Raw genomic sequence first — 15,781 nt, forward strand, 5'->3', positions numbered from 1 at the left:
TTAGGTCCATTTTTATAAGACATTTTGTCTCTACTATTAAGATGCTGAATTTAATGTCTGGGCACCAGGAACGCTGTGGAATCTTTTGAAGACCAGGCAAAAATCAAATACAGAAACAAAAAAGTGTTTTGTTCTGCAGGATCTACTAGCCCTTTCCAGTTCCCTTCTCACCTGTTCCGATCTATGTCCTCATTTTTATTCGACAGACACCTGCCTGTGCCACTATGATCTCATCCAGTGACTTTGCATCTGCATCCTGGGAGCTCATGGTCCAAGTTCACAATCCAAATGAAAAGGAGCCAAGAGACATCACACTGAGAGTGTCTGGAGACCTGCATGTCGGAGGTGTGATGCTCAAGTTGGTAGAAAAGATCAGTAAGTTCTTCTTTCTCGATGGTTTCTGTGTAGTAGAAATGCTCTCTGCTACATCACTGCTGCATAGTTGGTCTAGGTTGCCGGATCATGTAATTTCTTCTGGTCATTCATCTCACAGTTGCCTGTAGAGCACAGCCCTCTTCCTTGTTCCCCAATCTCTTCCAGGACAGAGAGAAATAGTGGGTCCTGCAGGAGCCTCAAACAAAATCTGCCACCTTTGTGAAAACTTGAGTCTTTGGTGACAACTCATGTTCCCAAATAGGTAGAGTGCTGTACTTCCACATGGACAAAGTCCTTGCCACCGGTGATGTCTAAGATGATTTTAGGTGACATGGCATTAAACCACTGTGTCAGTTCTCTGTTAATACTTGATTGATCAATGATAAAGTGCATTTGGTGCCGATGTGTCTTTTAACACTGTGTTAATCAGCCTTCTGTCACTGTGACAAAATACCTGAGGAAATCAACTTTAAAAAGGCAAGGTTTATTTTGGCTTGTGATTTCAGATGTTTTAGTCCACAGCCAGTTGGCTCCATTACTTTGGGTCTGGGGTAAGTCCAAACATTATGGCAGGAACATGTGGTAGAGGTTACCTCGTGGTGCCTAGGAAGGGTGGCGGGGAGAGAACAAGCAGGAAAAATAAACCCTTCAAAGGCATGCCCCCCGAGTGATCTGCTTCCTACAACTAGACCACCTTCTAAATTTTCCACCACCTCCCAGTACTGTCACTAGCTGGGGACAGGCCTTCAACATGTGAGCTTTTGGGGGACATTTCAGACCAAACTATAAAAACATTTATCTATCATGTGCTACTGTACTTGTTCAAACAGAGGAAGTGAAGTCTCTTGGGTCAGAGTCTTCACATCAGGAAGTCACCATGTCAACATTATTAGGCCTAAAATTTGATGACATTCTATTTCCTTTGTTTATGAAAGGACTTTGGTAATAGCTTCCCTATTTATGCTAATGAGATAAAGCCTTTTTAAGGAAATTGACTGAAATGTGGAAAAGTACATTTATCCTAAGGGTGTGATTCAATGAATTTTCAGTCATGTAACTCATCACCCAGATTAACAGACCATGACCAGTTTCCTAATCTGTTCCCCGACCCATGCCCCAAATCTGATTTCTCCTAGTTGTTAGTCCACTAAGGGTAACTACTATCCTGGCCTCTAACATCACAGGAACAATTTTGCTTGGTTTTGAACTTCATATAAATGTAATTATACGGGATATACTCTTACACATCTTTCACCCAACATTGCGTCTGAGATATTCACTCATGTTATTTCATTTTCCTGCTATATAATATTTTTCCTGATATATAATATTTCATTGTATGAATCTGCCTCAGGTCTCAGGGAAAGAGAGAGGGAGACAGGGAGAGAGAAAGAGAAAGAATGAAAAAACACTTGCTCAAGGAAGGGGATAAGGACTAGTTATGTCCTTCCCAGACCTGGCCCCAGTGACCCACATTCTCAACCTAGAATCAGCTGTAAAACCTTCAATAGATTAATCCACTGATGAGATCTGAGCTCCCAGGATCCAATCATTTGCCCAAATCCCCACCTCTAAACACTACTACAGTGGAGTCCAAGCCTTCAGCATAAAATCTGTGGAGACACTTCATATCCATACAAAAACACTAGCATCCCTGTATTTAGCCAAAAGAATGGTTGAATATTGACTATGATGTTGATGAAGGGATTCAAGTTTAAGCCAGTGTTGAAGGAGAGGAAAGATTCAATATCAGTGCTAACGTTGAGAGGGAGAAAACATGCAACTCTGATTTTGGTGTAGATGTTTTGAAAATGGGACTGTGGTGCTACTAGAAGACTGGGCCATTATTGAGAGAGGGAAACGTCAGCTTTACTGCACTTCTGTGTGGACTTTGGGGGCTGTTGATATTTCCTTGTGATCTGGACTGCAAGGATCCATTTCCTGTTTTGTTTTGTTTTGTTTCTTTTTTGGTATCACAAATTGAACCCAGGGGTGCTTAACCACTGAGCCACAACCCCAGCCCTTTTGTTTCTATTTTTTTTTAATTTTTGAAGCAGGGTTTCAGTAACTTGCTTAGGGCCTCACTATATTGCTGAGTCTGGGCTTTGAACTAGCAATCCTCCTGCTCCGCCTACCAAGCCGCTGGGATAACAGGCATGCGCTGCTGCACCCAGAATAAGGATCTATTTCTGTGAGAGAAATAAGATGCATTAAACAAAGCCACATGCTTTTGGCCTTCCAGAAAGGACAGTGGCACAGAGGGATTTTAGGAAAAATAACTTCAGCATTCGTCAAGAACGAAAATGTCACACCTTCTGCTCTTCCTGCTACTTAAATGTAAATGATGGGAGGGTTCATACATTGTTTTCTCCAGGCCAGGCCTTGGTGACTGTAGAGCAGCCAAGGATTGTTGAGCCTTTAGAGATGGGGAGCCCAAGAGGGTTGTTTATTCCAGGTTTTACACACAGTGAAATGGATTCCGGGGGAGTCTGAACCCTCCAGAGCTCCTTCTGCTTCTCCTCATTTTGCCTAATTGTGTCTTCCATCTTTGTAGACATAGCTCAAGACTGGTCAGACTTTGCTCTTTGGTGGGAACAGAAACATTGCTGGCTTCTGAAAACCCACTGGACCCTGGACAAATGTGGGGTTCAGGCAGATGCCAAGCTTCTCTTCACCCCCCAGCACAAAATGCTGCGCCTTCGGCTGCCTAACATGAAGACGGTGAGGTTGCGAGTCAGCTTCTCAGCTGTGGTGTTTAAGGCTGTCAGTGACATCTGCAAAAGCCTGAGTGAGTACCCCAGGGGCCCCTGTGCCCTTTAGACGCTAGTGTGTGCTGCTTTCTGCATACCCCGAATGGCTGATTAGAAAACACCCGCTTTATTGGGAAGTACACTGCAAAGTCCAGGTACTGCAGTCATCGCAGTGCAGTTAAACCAAATAGAACATCCTTGACCCACATCAGATTCATTTCCATACAGCTTAAAACTGTTTCAAAAAGACATTTGTAGGGTTGGGGTTGTGGCTCAGTGGTAGAGTGCTCACCTGGCATGTGTTGAGGCACTGGGTTCAATCCTTAGCATCACATAAAAATAAATAAATAAAATAAGGTATTGTGTGCATCTACAACTTAAAAAAAATTTTTTAAAGACATTTGTAAAGTAAAAGGGAAAAGAAGAGTTGAGAGACTCTCATAAAGTTCAAAGGGCAATCAATAGTGTAGAGGTAAGGGACCAGGGCAGGGAGGAGAGAACAAAAAGGGGGAATACTGGGGAGAGATATTGGTCCAATTATGTTGTTTTGTTTGCATGTGTTTGCATCTCATTTGCATGTGAAAATATGTAACAATAAACCCCACCATTATGTACAACAAGAATGCGCCAATAAAAAATAGGGGAAAAAGATAAATAAATAAATCAGTTAAATCTAGGGAGCAAAAACTAAAAAAGACCTTCATAGATAGAAGAGACAAACCACGAAGATTGCTCTGCAAATTCATTTCTTCAAGCTACGCTCAAATCATTATTAAAGACAACCCCCCAGAAAGAGTTTCTGTTAAACCCTTCATCACTGAAAGAGCTGACTATCTTCACTTCTTCTGCTGCTGCTTCTGCTGTCTCCATTACTTCACTAACACCTGACTCCAGCAAATAGCTGTGTTCACACAATTTACCAGTGAGATTTATTTTAAGCAAAAAAGTACACTAATTGTGAATGGAAGCCTAATTCCTTATGGATCTGTGTCCCAAAGTAAAACACTCATAGAGACAACACTATTTAACCCATTTCTTCTTTTTGAGATTTCATAAAAGGAGGAAAACTGGGTCTATGAAGGTGCTCTCCTTTAATATTTTTCTGAAGTGTTTATTTTTGATAGTGTTCATATCAAAGAAGTTTGATACTAAGACCAAAATTCAGTTCTTGATCACCCAATACATAATATATCCTTGAGGAATCTGTCTCCTCCATTCAACTATGAACAGCATCATTCAACAAATGTTTACTGAGCACTTACTATGTGACAGGCAGCGTGTTGAGCGCTGGGGAGACATTAGTGATAAAGATTGCTAGGTTTCCTGCCCTCTTGGTGCTTGCATCCTAGCAGGCGGAGGCAGATAATAGCCAATAAATGGAATAAGAAAATAATAGAGGATGTTTTAAAAGGGGCGACAATGTAGAGAAAAGAGGGAAAGGGTCAGTAGGATTGGGAATGCCAGTGCTGCACAGGGAGGGCCAGTACAGCATGAAATAGCACGAGGGCAGAAAGCACTTCCTGAGCCAGGTGCAGTGGCACACACCTGTAATCCCTGTGACACTAAGGCTGAGGCAGGAGGATCTCGAGTTCGAAGCCAGCCTCAGCAACTTAGCAAGACCCTATCTTAAAGAGGGATGGGGATGTAGCTCAGTGTTTTAGTGCCCCAGTACAGTAAAACCCAGGAGGCAAGGAAGGAAGTTGACATTTCCATTCATTGTCTTTTTATATCTGATCAACTGAAGCTAAATCCATTTAGGTTGTATAAGGTTCCCCGTGTTTGTCAGTGGGGGACTGTGCAGGGGGAGGACACAGATCCCGGACTTGGAGATAGAGGCGCTGCTATTGATTTTTGTTTAATGCTTACATCTTTAGCCAGGCTTTTTGGTTCATCTCCAGGGTTGTGCATAAATCATGCATTCTGAGTGGCCGCAGGTGTGCTTTGCAACCTGTCAGTCAGACATCCCGGGCTACTGGGGAGAGAATCAAGCTGCACTGCTGGGCTCTACTTTGGTACTAAGCAGCGTGTGAACTGATTGATTGAGAGAATCTAACAGGAGCCAGTGCACGGACACCCAGGAATGCTGCCCAGGGACCCTCGGTCATCACATCCCTTGGCTTGTTCTTGGTGTTATAGCCACTCAGTGTGGTAATGGTTATTGGCAATCTGAACTGCAATAATGCACATATTGGGTGAATGGCAGGGAAGGGGGCTTATCTTAGTCTGGGATCTATGGAAGCAGACCCCCAGGAGAGAAGTCAAGTATGAACAGTTTCTTAGCAGTTGTTATCAGTAAACACCAGGTGTGGGTGGGGAAGTGAGATTGGAAATATCAAACCTCAGCTGTGGGCCACTGGGGACCTCTGAGAGACAGTTCAGCTGCTGCCTCAGGGCTTACCACCCTAGGGACAATGTGCTTGTGCACCACTGAGGGATGATTTGGGAGAGCATTGCGTGCCCTGCTGGCCTCCAGAGCAAGCCCTCAGGCAGAAACACAAAGGCTCTGGGAGCAGTGAAATGGCGAGCACCCAGAAGAGGTGGCAGGGTGTGAAAAGACCTGCTGGACAGTGTATGAGATGAAGGTTTTAGGGGTTTGGGGTCCACAAAGAAAAAAGGAAATGGGCCATTGATTTTTTTTTTTTTTTTTAAAGACAAAAACAAAACGGAGGGAGGCAGGGAAAAGTTGGTGGCAAATGGAAATCACAACAATGGACAACGTTAGTAGTGGTTGAGGCTGGCAGTGAAGTGTAGAAAGGAGGATATTATGCTATTTCCTTTGCTTTGAATGTTTTTGAAGTATTTTCATAATAAATTAAAAAGCAAACTAGAAATTGTATTAGACTGAATCTTCCTCCACTATTTACCCACAGACACACACAGTTTAGAGAGTCTAAAGACAACTATTCCCCTTTTATGTCTTTAAAAGTGATTCAATTTAGTTCTGTTTACTTCCCTGGGATTTCTGGAGATATGGTGTTAAATGCAGAAAATGGCTCTGAGTCTCAAAATGCTCTTTATCCTATTTATTTTTCTTCTTTTAAAAAAATTTATTATTTATTATTTTATTTTAGATATTAGAAGATCAGAAGAACTTTCCTTGTTAAAGCCTTCTGGTGACTTTTTTAAGAAAAAGAAAAAGAAAGATAAAAATAATAAGGAGCCCATAATTGAAGATGTTCTCAACCTGGAGAGTTCTCCAACAGGGTCACCAGGTAAGTAAGATTTGTTTTAATTTGTGAATGTAGAAGAAAACCAAAGAGGAAAAATAGGCCTCTCTCTTCCCCTCAAAGGAGGAATAAAATTTTAGGATCCATGAGATGAGGAAGAGCTACCTCGTTAAGTTTGGAAATAACAAAATTTTATTTCAGACCTTTTTTTTTTCAGCAGATAAGCTTAATAATTCATTGTTGTAATTGCAAATCTTGTGTTTCTGAGAATGGAAAATTTTGGTACAGATGTCCATAAACCGGGGATAAAAGAATATTTAAAAAGGAGATACTTTGGATTAGTCAAATATACTTTTCTCTTCCTGATTCTATTTTAGTGCAATTCATTCCTGAATTCAAGTTCTCATTGGGAATGAGGGGGAAATTTCTCCAGGTAAAAATTCTGGAGAGGTATCATAATTTTCTTTTTATATCAAAATCATCAAGTTTCTAGCATGCTTGCAATATTGAGGGCTTTCTTGTGCAGCATATTGCAATGCAAAGAATAAAAGAGGTCTGTGTACCTTATGCAAACTTGAGCCAGATAATTAACTTGCTGTATTCTTAAAATTGGCCAAGCACTGCTATGTGATTCAGGAGTACCTGAGACATATTCTGTACCTGCCCTAGGTCCCCAGTTCTCTAATAGCGTCAAGGCTTCTGTTGAAATAAGAGAGCTTTGAGTTGGAAAAATGGTCCCCAACATTTTTTATTTGAGGAAACTTTTATATCTTTGAGTTCCCAGAAACTGAATATACAGTAGACAAGGTCTTTGTCTCTATATATAACTGATCTCCTAACCATCATAACTCCTCTGATCATTCTAAATGATATAAACATTGAAAGTCAAATTTCATTTTAGTGTAAGGAATGGGAGTACTTCTTTTTTCTAAAAATTCCCACAAGAATCTCTCATGAGATCCATCTTCCCCTTGCTTTGCAGGAAGTCCTGGCTTATACAGTAAGACCATGACTCCTACCTACGACCCCGTCAATGGAACTCCGGCATCCTCCACCGTAACTTGGTTCACTGACAGCCCTTTAACAGAACAAAACTGCAACATCCTCGCATTCAGCCAGCCACCCCCGTCACCAGAGGCACTTGCTGACATGTACCAGCCTCGGTCTCTGATTGATAAAGCCAAGCTTAACGCGGGGTAAGGACATGACTCTATTTTGCTTCTGTCTTAGTGAGAGAGTTGTCCCGGAGATCAGGGAGTGTTTCAGTTTTAAGTTAATAGTCCTGGGAATTGTGCTTTAGTAGTTGACTTAAGCAGCAAAAAAGGCATAAATGCAGCCTGTGGTCATTTCAGTACCTTTCAACTGTGATCAAATCTGTGTGTTTGGGTAACTCAGTGGATTGATATATGTAAATATAATTCTCTTCTGCTCCAGGTGTGCAAAGTATGCTTTATGGAATGTTTATGAGTAGTTTATGAGGATGTTGGTTTTCATGAACCAGTTGGGGAGATCCAAGGTGGTCCACCTGGCTCACGTTGTCCCTGTAGGCCTTCTAAGGGCAAGTCCTGGGCCTCTGTTTGAAATGTTCTCAGAAAATACACCCACACGGTTTCTCAAACCACCATTTCTTTTATTTTCCATTGCCCACCAAACAAAGTCAACCTTGTTAACAGCAGTCACTCTCCGTAAGACCTGACTCCCATGGGTGTCTCTGTATCCTACTGTGACCTCCTGTCCCTCAATGTGCTTCATGGGGGTTCTGTTCCTGTCACTGCTCCACCTCCTGTCTCTACTTCTCAGTCTCTGAAGGCTCAACCACAGGCCTCTTCCTGAGTATCACTAATCGAGGTTGATCAGTCACTTCCCTGACATACCTTACTCCACTGTCACCTTCTTCCTTTAGTATAAGTCTTGATCACGGCCCCCCACCCCCCAACCCGGCCAAAGATTGTCATCTCCTTTAGAAAGGAGATTATATCTTGATTATTCTCGCTACTCCACAAGGAGTAATAGAATGGGAGTTCTGGCCACTTCTGTTCAGTGGTTTTCGGTGATGCTCATCCCCACAGCATTTTGTTACCAACTTTTAGTCTCCATCCCTCTACCCCTCCCCATTACCCAGCTTTTATTTTTCAACTTGAAAATGACACCATCAGTACAAGAACCACAAGCCACATAGAAATATTCAAATCTAAATTTGGGATAAATTAATTAAAATTAAAATTAAAATGAGGCATTAACCTCATTTAATGCTCAGCAGCCACAGATGGCTAAAGGTGAATACACTGGACAGCACAAATATGAATATTTCCCTCATTGCAGAAAGCACTAGACAGTAGGATAGGCCTAGCTTTGGAGTGAACTACCTGGTGCCATGGCAATTGGGACAGACTACCATGCTGGCTCCACCACGTGACTGCGACTTTGAACAGATCGCCTAACGTCACCAAGACTCAGTTTCCAGCCAGGTGCCATGATATATGCCTGTAATCCCAGTGGCTCAGGAGGCTGAGGCAGGAGTATCATGAGTTCAAAGCCAGCCTCAGCAAAAAAAAAAAAAAAAAAAAAAAGCAAGGCACTGAGCAATTCAGTGAGACCCTGTCCCTGTCTCTAAATAAAATACAAAATACAAATACAAAACAGGGCTGGGGATGTGGCTCCGGATGCAAAAGAAAAAAAGACTCAGTTTCCACATCTATAAAACTGAGATAGATAATAAAAACTGCCTTTTTCCTTCAGTGGATTACTTTAGAGTGTTAATGAGAATGAGAAAAAAAAAAATATATATATATATATATATATGTATATATAAAACTGCATTTTAAAGTGTTTTAAGGTGACATATATTTAGATGTCATATATACCTCATCTTTACATATACATGTCATATGTGTGTCATATGTACATAAATGCATATAGTGTATGTCATATATACATATCTATCACCTTAAAACACTCTAAGATAAAATGTAGTTATAAGCTATTATTATGTGCTTACTAGTTTTTTGCAATGTTCTTATTCTGCCTCTCTTCAAGGGTGTATTATGTGTGTGTGGGGGGGGCGCATATATAGTAGTATAATATATAACATAATATAATGAGTACATATGTAAAATTGACTGGCTTTTAAAACCCATCCTGTTGTTTTCTAGTTGGCTAGATTCTTCACGCTCCCTTATGGAACAAGGAATCCAAGAGGATGAGCAACTGCAGTTACGATTTAAATACTACACTTTCTTTGATTTAAATCCTAAAGTAAGAAAACTTTTCACAAGAAAATATAAAACTTTTCTCTCTGTTCTCTCTCTCTCTCTCTCTCTCTCTCTCTCTCTCTCTCGGTGAATGCATGGAAGTGTAAAACTGAGTCATTTCATTATCAAAATTAGGACCGATTTGTGGGGTCTCTTGGTCTCAGCAGGGTTAGACTGACACGTGTACTGGTTTCTTAGTTTTCATCTCTTGGTTTCAGCTGTCCCTGAGTTAACAGGAGTCTCCTGGGATCTTTATGGCCTAGCACAGTGGCCCCTGCCCCCCGCCCCCCCGCATTCACAGGAGCGAAGGGATAAGAGCAAATGTTTCCCAGCTCTGGAGTCCTGATGCCACAGGAAGGAAAGGAGCTGTCAGAGGCCAGGGTCAGGGGCAGGTTCCCATGAGTGTCAGAACCACGAGGTGGTGCACACAGGACTGCAGCGCTAAGAAGTCTCTGAGAAAAAGTGTCATCTCTACAAAAACTCTAGCTGGCCACCCCCTCACTCTCAGTGCACACCTCCCCCCTGAAATGTGTTAGGACACCTAATCAGGGGGGAAATAAGTGCTTTGAAATTCTGCCCTTTCTGTGCTCCAGATGAGCCATTTGTGGGGCTGCGAGTCAGCCACTAAATGGCAGAAAATGTAAGCTGGGTGACAGGTCCTCTGAGTGCATCTGTTTCTCCTTCCTTTTGTGCTTCTTGCTCTTTTCCTGTCTCTATGGATTTACCTCTTCTGGATAGTTCCTATAAGTGAAATTGTACAATATTTGTCCTTTAACATCTGATTTCGTTCACTTGTATAATGTCTTCAAGTTTCATCCATGTTGTATCATCTATCAGAATTTCGTTACTTTTTAAGGCTGAATAATATTCCATGTGTGCATATAACTGCTTATCCATTGATAGGCATTCAGGTTGCTTCCTATTTTGGCTATTGTGGATGACGCTGCTGTCAACATTGGTATACAAGTATCTGTTTGAGTACCTGCTTTCACTCTTTTGGGATAGATCTCTAGGAGTGGAATTGCTGAATCGTATTCTGTGTTTAACTCTCTAACCACCACCAAATTGTTTTCCATGGAGGCTGCACCATTTTACTGCACAAGGGTTCCAATTTCCCCATATCCTCACTAATGTTAGTTCTTATCTTGTAGATTAGAGCCATCATAGTGGGTGTGAGAGGTATCTCATGTGGTTTTGTATATTTAATCTTTAATCCATCTATCATTTATATTTTTGGATGGTGCAAAGTACCCTTTTAAAAAATATTTTTTTTTCTTTTTAGTTGTCAATGGACCTTCATTTTATTTATTTACATGTGGTGCTGAGGATGGAACCCAGTGCCTCCCACATGCTAGGCAAGTGCTCTGCCACTGAGCCAGAACCCCAGCCCTCTAAAGTACATTTTTTTGTTTGGGGTTTTTGTTCTCCAAATAGCTGGGCATTCTCAACATGTATGGTATTGAATTATTCCCTTCCCTACTTGGATACAATGTCACTTTTGTTTTTACATTAAATATGGATACATAGATCTATCTCCAGATATCACCCTAGCATATACTTTGTCACTATACTGATGCTATACTATATTAATTGTTTTAAGATCTGGGAGGACAAATGCCTCCCCCAATATTGTCCTTCTTTTTCAAAATTTTATTGGCAATACTTGAGCATCGTATCTTCCAGCTTAACTGAGAATCAGCTTAAAGTTTCATTAAAAATTCCCGTCAGAGTTCACTGATCAGCTTGGGCTCCCTCTTCATTACAGAACTTACAGTGTCAACTATTTTTGTTGTCTGTTTTTACTACCCATAGAAAAAATAATAGAGAGATGGGAAATAATGGAATCTAAGACAGGCTGGTTTGGCTCTTTGAAGAAGCTCTGGAAAATATTTAGAGAAAGTTAAGTTCTGAGTTCAGGACCAAAATGAGCAGGAGCAATGGAAAGACAGAGCTGCTCTTCTCAGTTACCTGAACTAAGGTTTAGTGCATCTGATTCACAGAGAATGGATTCAGTTATTCCAGAATTTTTGTATTGTATGATATGAAAAAAAGCCTTTATATATACATATACACACACATCTGTTTATTTCTCTAGTATGATGCTGTCCGAATAAACCAACTCTATGAACAAGCCAGGTGGGCTATTCTCTTAGAAGAAATTGACTGCACAGAAGAAGAAATGCTGATCTTTGCAGCACTACAGGTAGAGATCTTGGGTTCTCATAACTGGAAAGAAACTAGGTTTCTTCTGCTTAAAGCTTCCCATTCTTTATACTATGTGTTTCTTTTGCTTTTTTTTTTTTTTTTTTTTTTTTTTTTTTGGTGCTAGGGATTGAAACCAGGGGTGCTTTACCACAGAGAAATGTGTCCAGCTTTTTTTATTTTTTACTTTGAAACAGGGCCTCACTAAGTTGCAGAGGCTGGCCTCAGCCTCCCGAGTCACTGGGATTACAGGTGTGCACCACCATGCCTAGCATTGTTTGTTTCTTTGGTGAAAGAAATAAAAATGAGGAGAGTCAATTTAAATTTAAGATGTTCCTCATAGTCCACATATACACACATCCTATGTAAAGCATTCATCTTGCAAATCTGATCTCTCCTCTACCACCAGTCCCATCAGTGATGGGAAAGAATCAAGTTTGAACAGGACTAACTCTAAGTCTCAGAATGAGTCCAATTAAAATGTTGTTTTCCCTGCATAGGCAGGAGACTTCCTTATAAGAGATGTTCAGCATTCCAGGGGAATTGATTGAAAGAAGAAATGACTAATGGTCCTTTCACGTTTATAACATTTCTAAAACCTCTGTTTTTGTTTTAGTATCACATCAGCAAATTGTCAATGTCGGCTGAGGTACAGGATTTTACAAATGAGTCTGAGGTTGACGAAGTGGAAGCTGCCCTTTCTAATTTGGAAGTGACCCTAGAAGGTGGAAAAGCAGACAGCACTTTGGTATGAACTTTCTTCTGTTAGCCCAGCATCGTGGTTTTGCTCCTACTGACTGACAGGTGGGGATGGATGCTTTAAAATTAGAAAGAAGAGAATATTTTATCTTATTTTGAAAAATGTGGGGGGAATATGCTCTTCATGGGACAAACTTAAACTTAGCAAGAACTGACTAGCTTTTCTCGAGTTAGTTCTACAAGGGACTATAAGATATTTTCATCACAACTAATGACAATACTTTTTGTATTGTCCTCCTTCCCGGGTGTAAGTTGGCATGGTGTGAGGAGAAGGCTGCTGAGAACTCCACTAATGTGGAACATGGAATTGATCTCTTAAGTCTAGAAAGAACCACCCTGTCTGTGGCTTGGGGCAGCTGTGAGAATAGAGGAAATGATTTGCAGATCTAGTCTTCTTATCTGTTTACTTGGTTATAAATTTCCACTGGGCAAGATTGACAGAAATTAGGATCTTTCACTGGGGCATTTTCAAACATTCCTGAACCTTTTCAATTGCAGGAAATAAATAAAACAAAAACTTTCCAGGAAAACATAAAGAAATAAAACTCACGTATGACCCCTTGCTTTTTAACCCTGAAACGTGGCTGAATGGCAGCTTTATAATTATAATCTCCACCCTCCACCCCCAGTTTGATTCATTCATGGAGTGGCACCTTTTGTTTAACTTCTTTAATCATGGGAGTAATTTTCGTTTAATCACATTTAATCAGAAAGGTGGGTCAATTGTAATTGGATCTAAATAGGAAGAATGAATAAGAGTGAGTGAACTGTATTCTTACACATTCATTCACTCTGTGTTCTCTTATCATTAAATGCTTTAACAGGAAAGTAGTGTCATGCAAGAGTAAATACCCAGAACAACTAAATGCCAAGGTTCTGTGGAGATGCAGGGCTCTGTCTCACACAGACCCCATGAAATTAGAGATCTTTTTTGACTCCTTTCTGTGCTGAATAAATGCAAAAGGGAAGTGATCCTCCTTGGATTAAATGGAAAATTCCTTCCTTCCTCCCTCAGTCTGTGGCACTAAACAATAGGCTTCTCAGTTTGAAAATAGTCACCTACATGGCAGAATGAACTTTGAACCCAGTTCTTTTGAACAATAAATCAGTGACTTAGATGGGTAGCCAATTGCTTTATCACAAAATTACAAAATATTCTGCACATAAAAGTAGTCATTTCCGGCTGGCATTGTGGTTCAGTGGTAGCGCATCACCTAGCAAGCGTGAGGCCCTGGGTTCGATCCTCAGCACCACATAGAAACAAATAAAGGTATTGTGTCCAACTACAACTAAAAAGTAAATATTAAAAAAAAAAGTAGTCATTTCTAACTCAAATTTTCAACTTGAATAATGAATACAGAGAATGTTGGTCAAGTTTCTGAATCGTCTTTTTACATACAGAAAAGTGAAAAACATATCAATGTATAGGTTAACAAATGAGTGTCAAATTATCACCCAAGTCAACACCTGAATCAAGAAATAGAAATTTACTAGCCCCTCAGGAGCCCCCAATTTATCATCCCACTCCCAACTTTCCCCTCCCCTTTAAAGGTAACTACTGGAAATCTGGCTACTGTGACTAAAGGACAGAGTTTTATCATTTGATTTTTTTTTTATTTTTTGGCATCAGGCATTGAACCTAGGGGCTTTTAACCCCTGAGCCACATCCTCAGCCCATTTTATATTTTATTAGAGTCTTAATAAGTTGCTTAGAGCCTCAATAAGTTGCTGAGGCTGGCTTTGAACTTGTGATCCTCCTGATTTGGCCTCCCAAGCCACTGGGATTACAGGTGTGCACCACTGCACCTGGCTATCATTTTGTTTCATTTCAAGTCATTCAAATTTAAAAATCTATCTGTGGCAAGGGCTACTATATTGGACAGTGCAGATGTAGAGGATCAGAACCACCTATGGAATTCCTGCTTGTGAAATGTGATCTATTTTCCCTAGGAGGACATTACTGACATCCCCAAGCTTGCAGACAATCTCAAATTGTTTAGGTAAGTAGCTTTTAAGGAGAAAAGGAATTCCCCATAACAAAGCCTTGCAGGTAGAGTTCAGAAGTGTAAATTGCACATCTGTTAGCCAAGTTCATCATTCAAAGGTAAGATCATGGGCTTTGGTGTCACATAGGCAGTGGATGGAAACCGAGTTCCACCACATGTACTAGCCAGGTGACCTGGAGTATTTTCATGCCTCTGAGTCTCAGTTTCCTGAGCTATAAGCTGGGAATATAACTCCTGTTAGGTTCTTTGGGAAGATTCAATAAAATCATGTAAATGAAGCATTTTAACATGGTTACCTGGCTTTTAGTACTTACTCACTAAACAGTGGTGTAAACATCACCAGCATCAGTAATAATGAACATACATACCAGGTTAGCATTTCTAGCAGGTTCCACCCGGTAGGCTCAGGACTCTGACACCGTTTGACACAGTACTGTGGCAGAACTTTGATCCTGCCCTTATAGAGAGAGTGGTTAACTTTGTTTATCTCCTCTCCCTTGTGAAAATGGTAGTTGATCTGAAACTGTTAAAAAGGCAGAGGGGTCCTGCATAGTGGTGGGTGCCTGTAATCCCACATACCCAGGAGACTGAGGCAGGAGGATCAGGAGTTAAAGACCAGCCTGGACCACTTACTGAGACTCTGTCTCAAAATTAAACTTGAAAAAGGCCTGGGTGGTGGCTCCGTGGTGGAGTGCCCCTACCTTCAATGCCCAGTACCAGGGGGGTAAAAAAAAAAAAGGCAGAGAAGGTTAACATTTTGTTTTGTTTGTTTTGTTTTCATGGAAAGAAAAACCGCCACCTTTATGGCTACCTAGGCATGTTAGGATGAAAGAAATAAGTCCTTTTGAAGGTCTATCAGTTACTTAAGTCACTCAATGGTTTGTTGACTTTTCTTAACAAACCAACACTTCACTGGGGGCAGCTGGCTTTAAAAGACATGCAGGTTACTTTTGCTAATACATGATGCAAACAAAAACTTGGAAAGAAGAACCATGAACCAGGCATAAACGAGAAACAAGAGTCCAAAGGTAACTGTAAGATCAGGCAAAGGCGGGCGGCAATCAAAGGAGGCGGATTTAAAGAGGCCACTGAATGAGGCTTTATTGGAGATATCACTCCCAGACGGAACTCGATCAGACAGAGGTAGTGGACAGGAGAAGGGTCTGAGGAGAAACCCCGAGGGAGCCTGACCGGACTGGGATTTTATGGGGCTCACGACAGGAAGGGGTTGGGACAGGAAAGGGGATTTTTAGGCTCCCTTGTCCCACTGG

The 15,781-nt window shown here is 41.0% G+C and overlaps 1 protein-coding gene across 1 annotated transcript in view; it reads left to right on the forward strand.

Annotated features, from left to right (window-relative positions):
• Positions 1-224: 224 nt before the first annotated feature.
• Positions 225-15,781, forward strand: part of Fermt1 (FERM domain containing kindlin 1) — a 31,330-nt gene continuing 15,773 nt past the window's right edge. Inside the window, exons 1-8 of the mRNA XM_076848964.2 lie at positions 225-375; positions 2,930-3,163; positions 6,197-6,337; positions 7,275-7,488; positions 9,445-9,547; positions 11,639-11,746; positions 12,362-12,493; positions 14,455-14,504. Of these exons, the coding sequence (XP_076705079.2) occupies positions 225-375; positions 2,930-3,163; positions 6,197-6,337; positions 7,275-7,488; positions 9,445-9,547; positions 11,639-11,746; positions 12,362-12,493; positions 14,455-14,504 (1,133 nt within the window). The remainder of the gene's footprint in view (positions 376-2,929; positions 3,164-6,196; positions 6,338-7,274; positions 7,489-9,444; positions 9,548-11,638; positions 11,747-12,361; positions 12,494-14,454; positions 14,505-15,781) is intronic.

Source organism: Callospermophilus lateralis, chromosome 3 (assembly GCF_048772815.1).
Source record: "Callospermophilus lateralis isolate mCalLat2 chromosome 3, mCalLat2.hap1, whole genome shotgun sequence".
NCBI lineage: Eukaryota > Metazoa > Chordata > Mammalia > Rodentia > Sciuridae > Callospermophilus > Callospermophilus lateralis.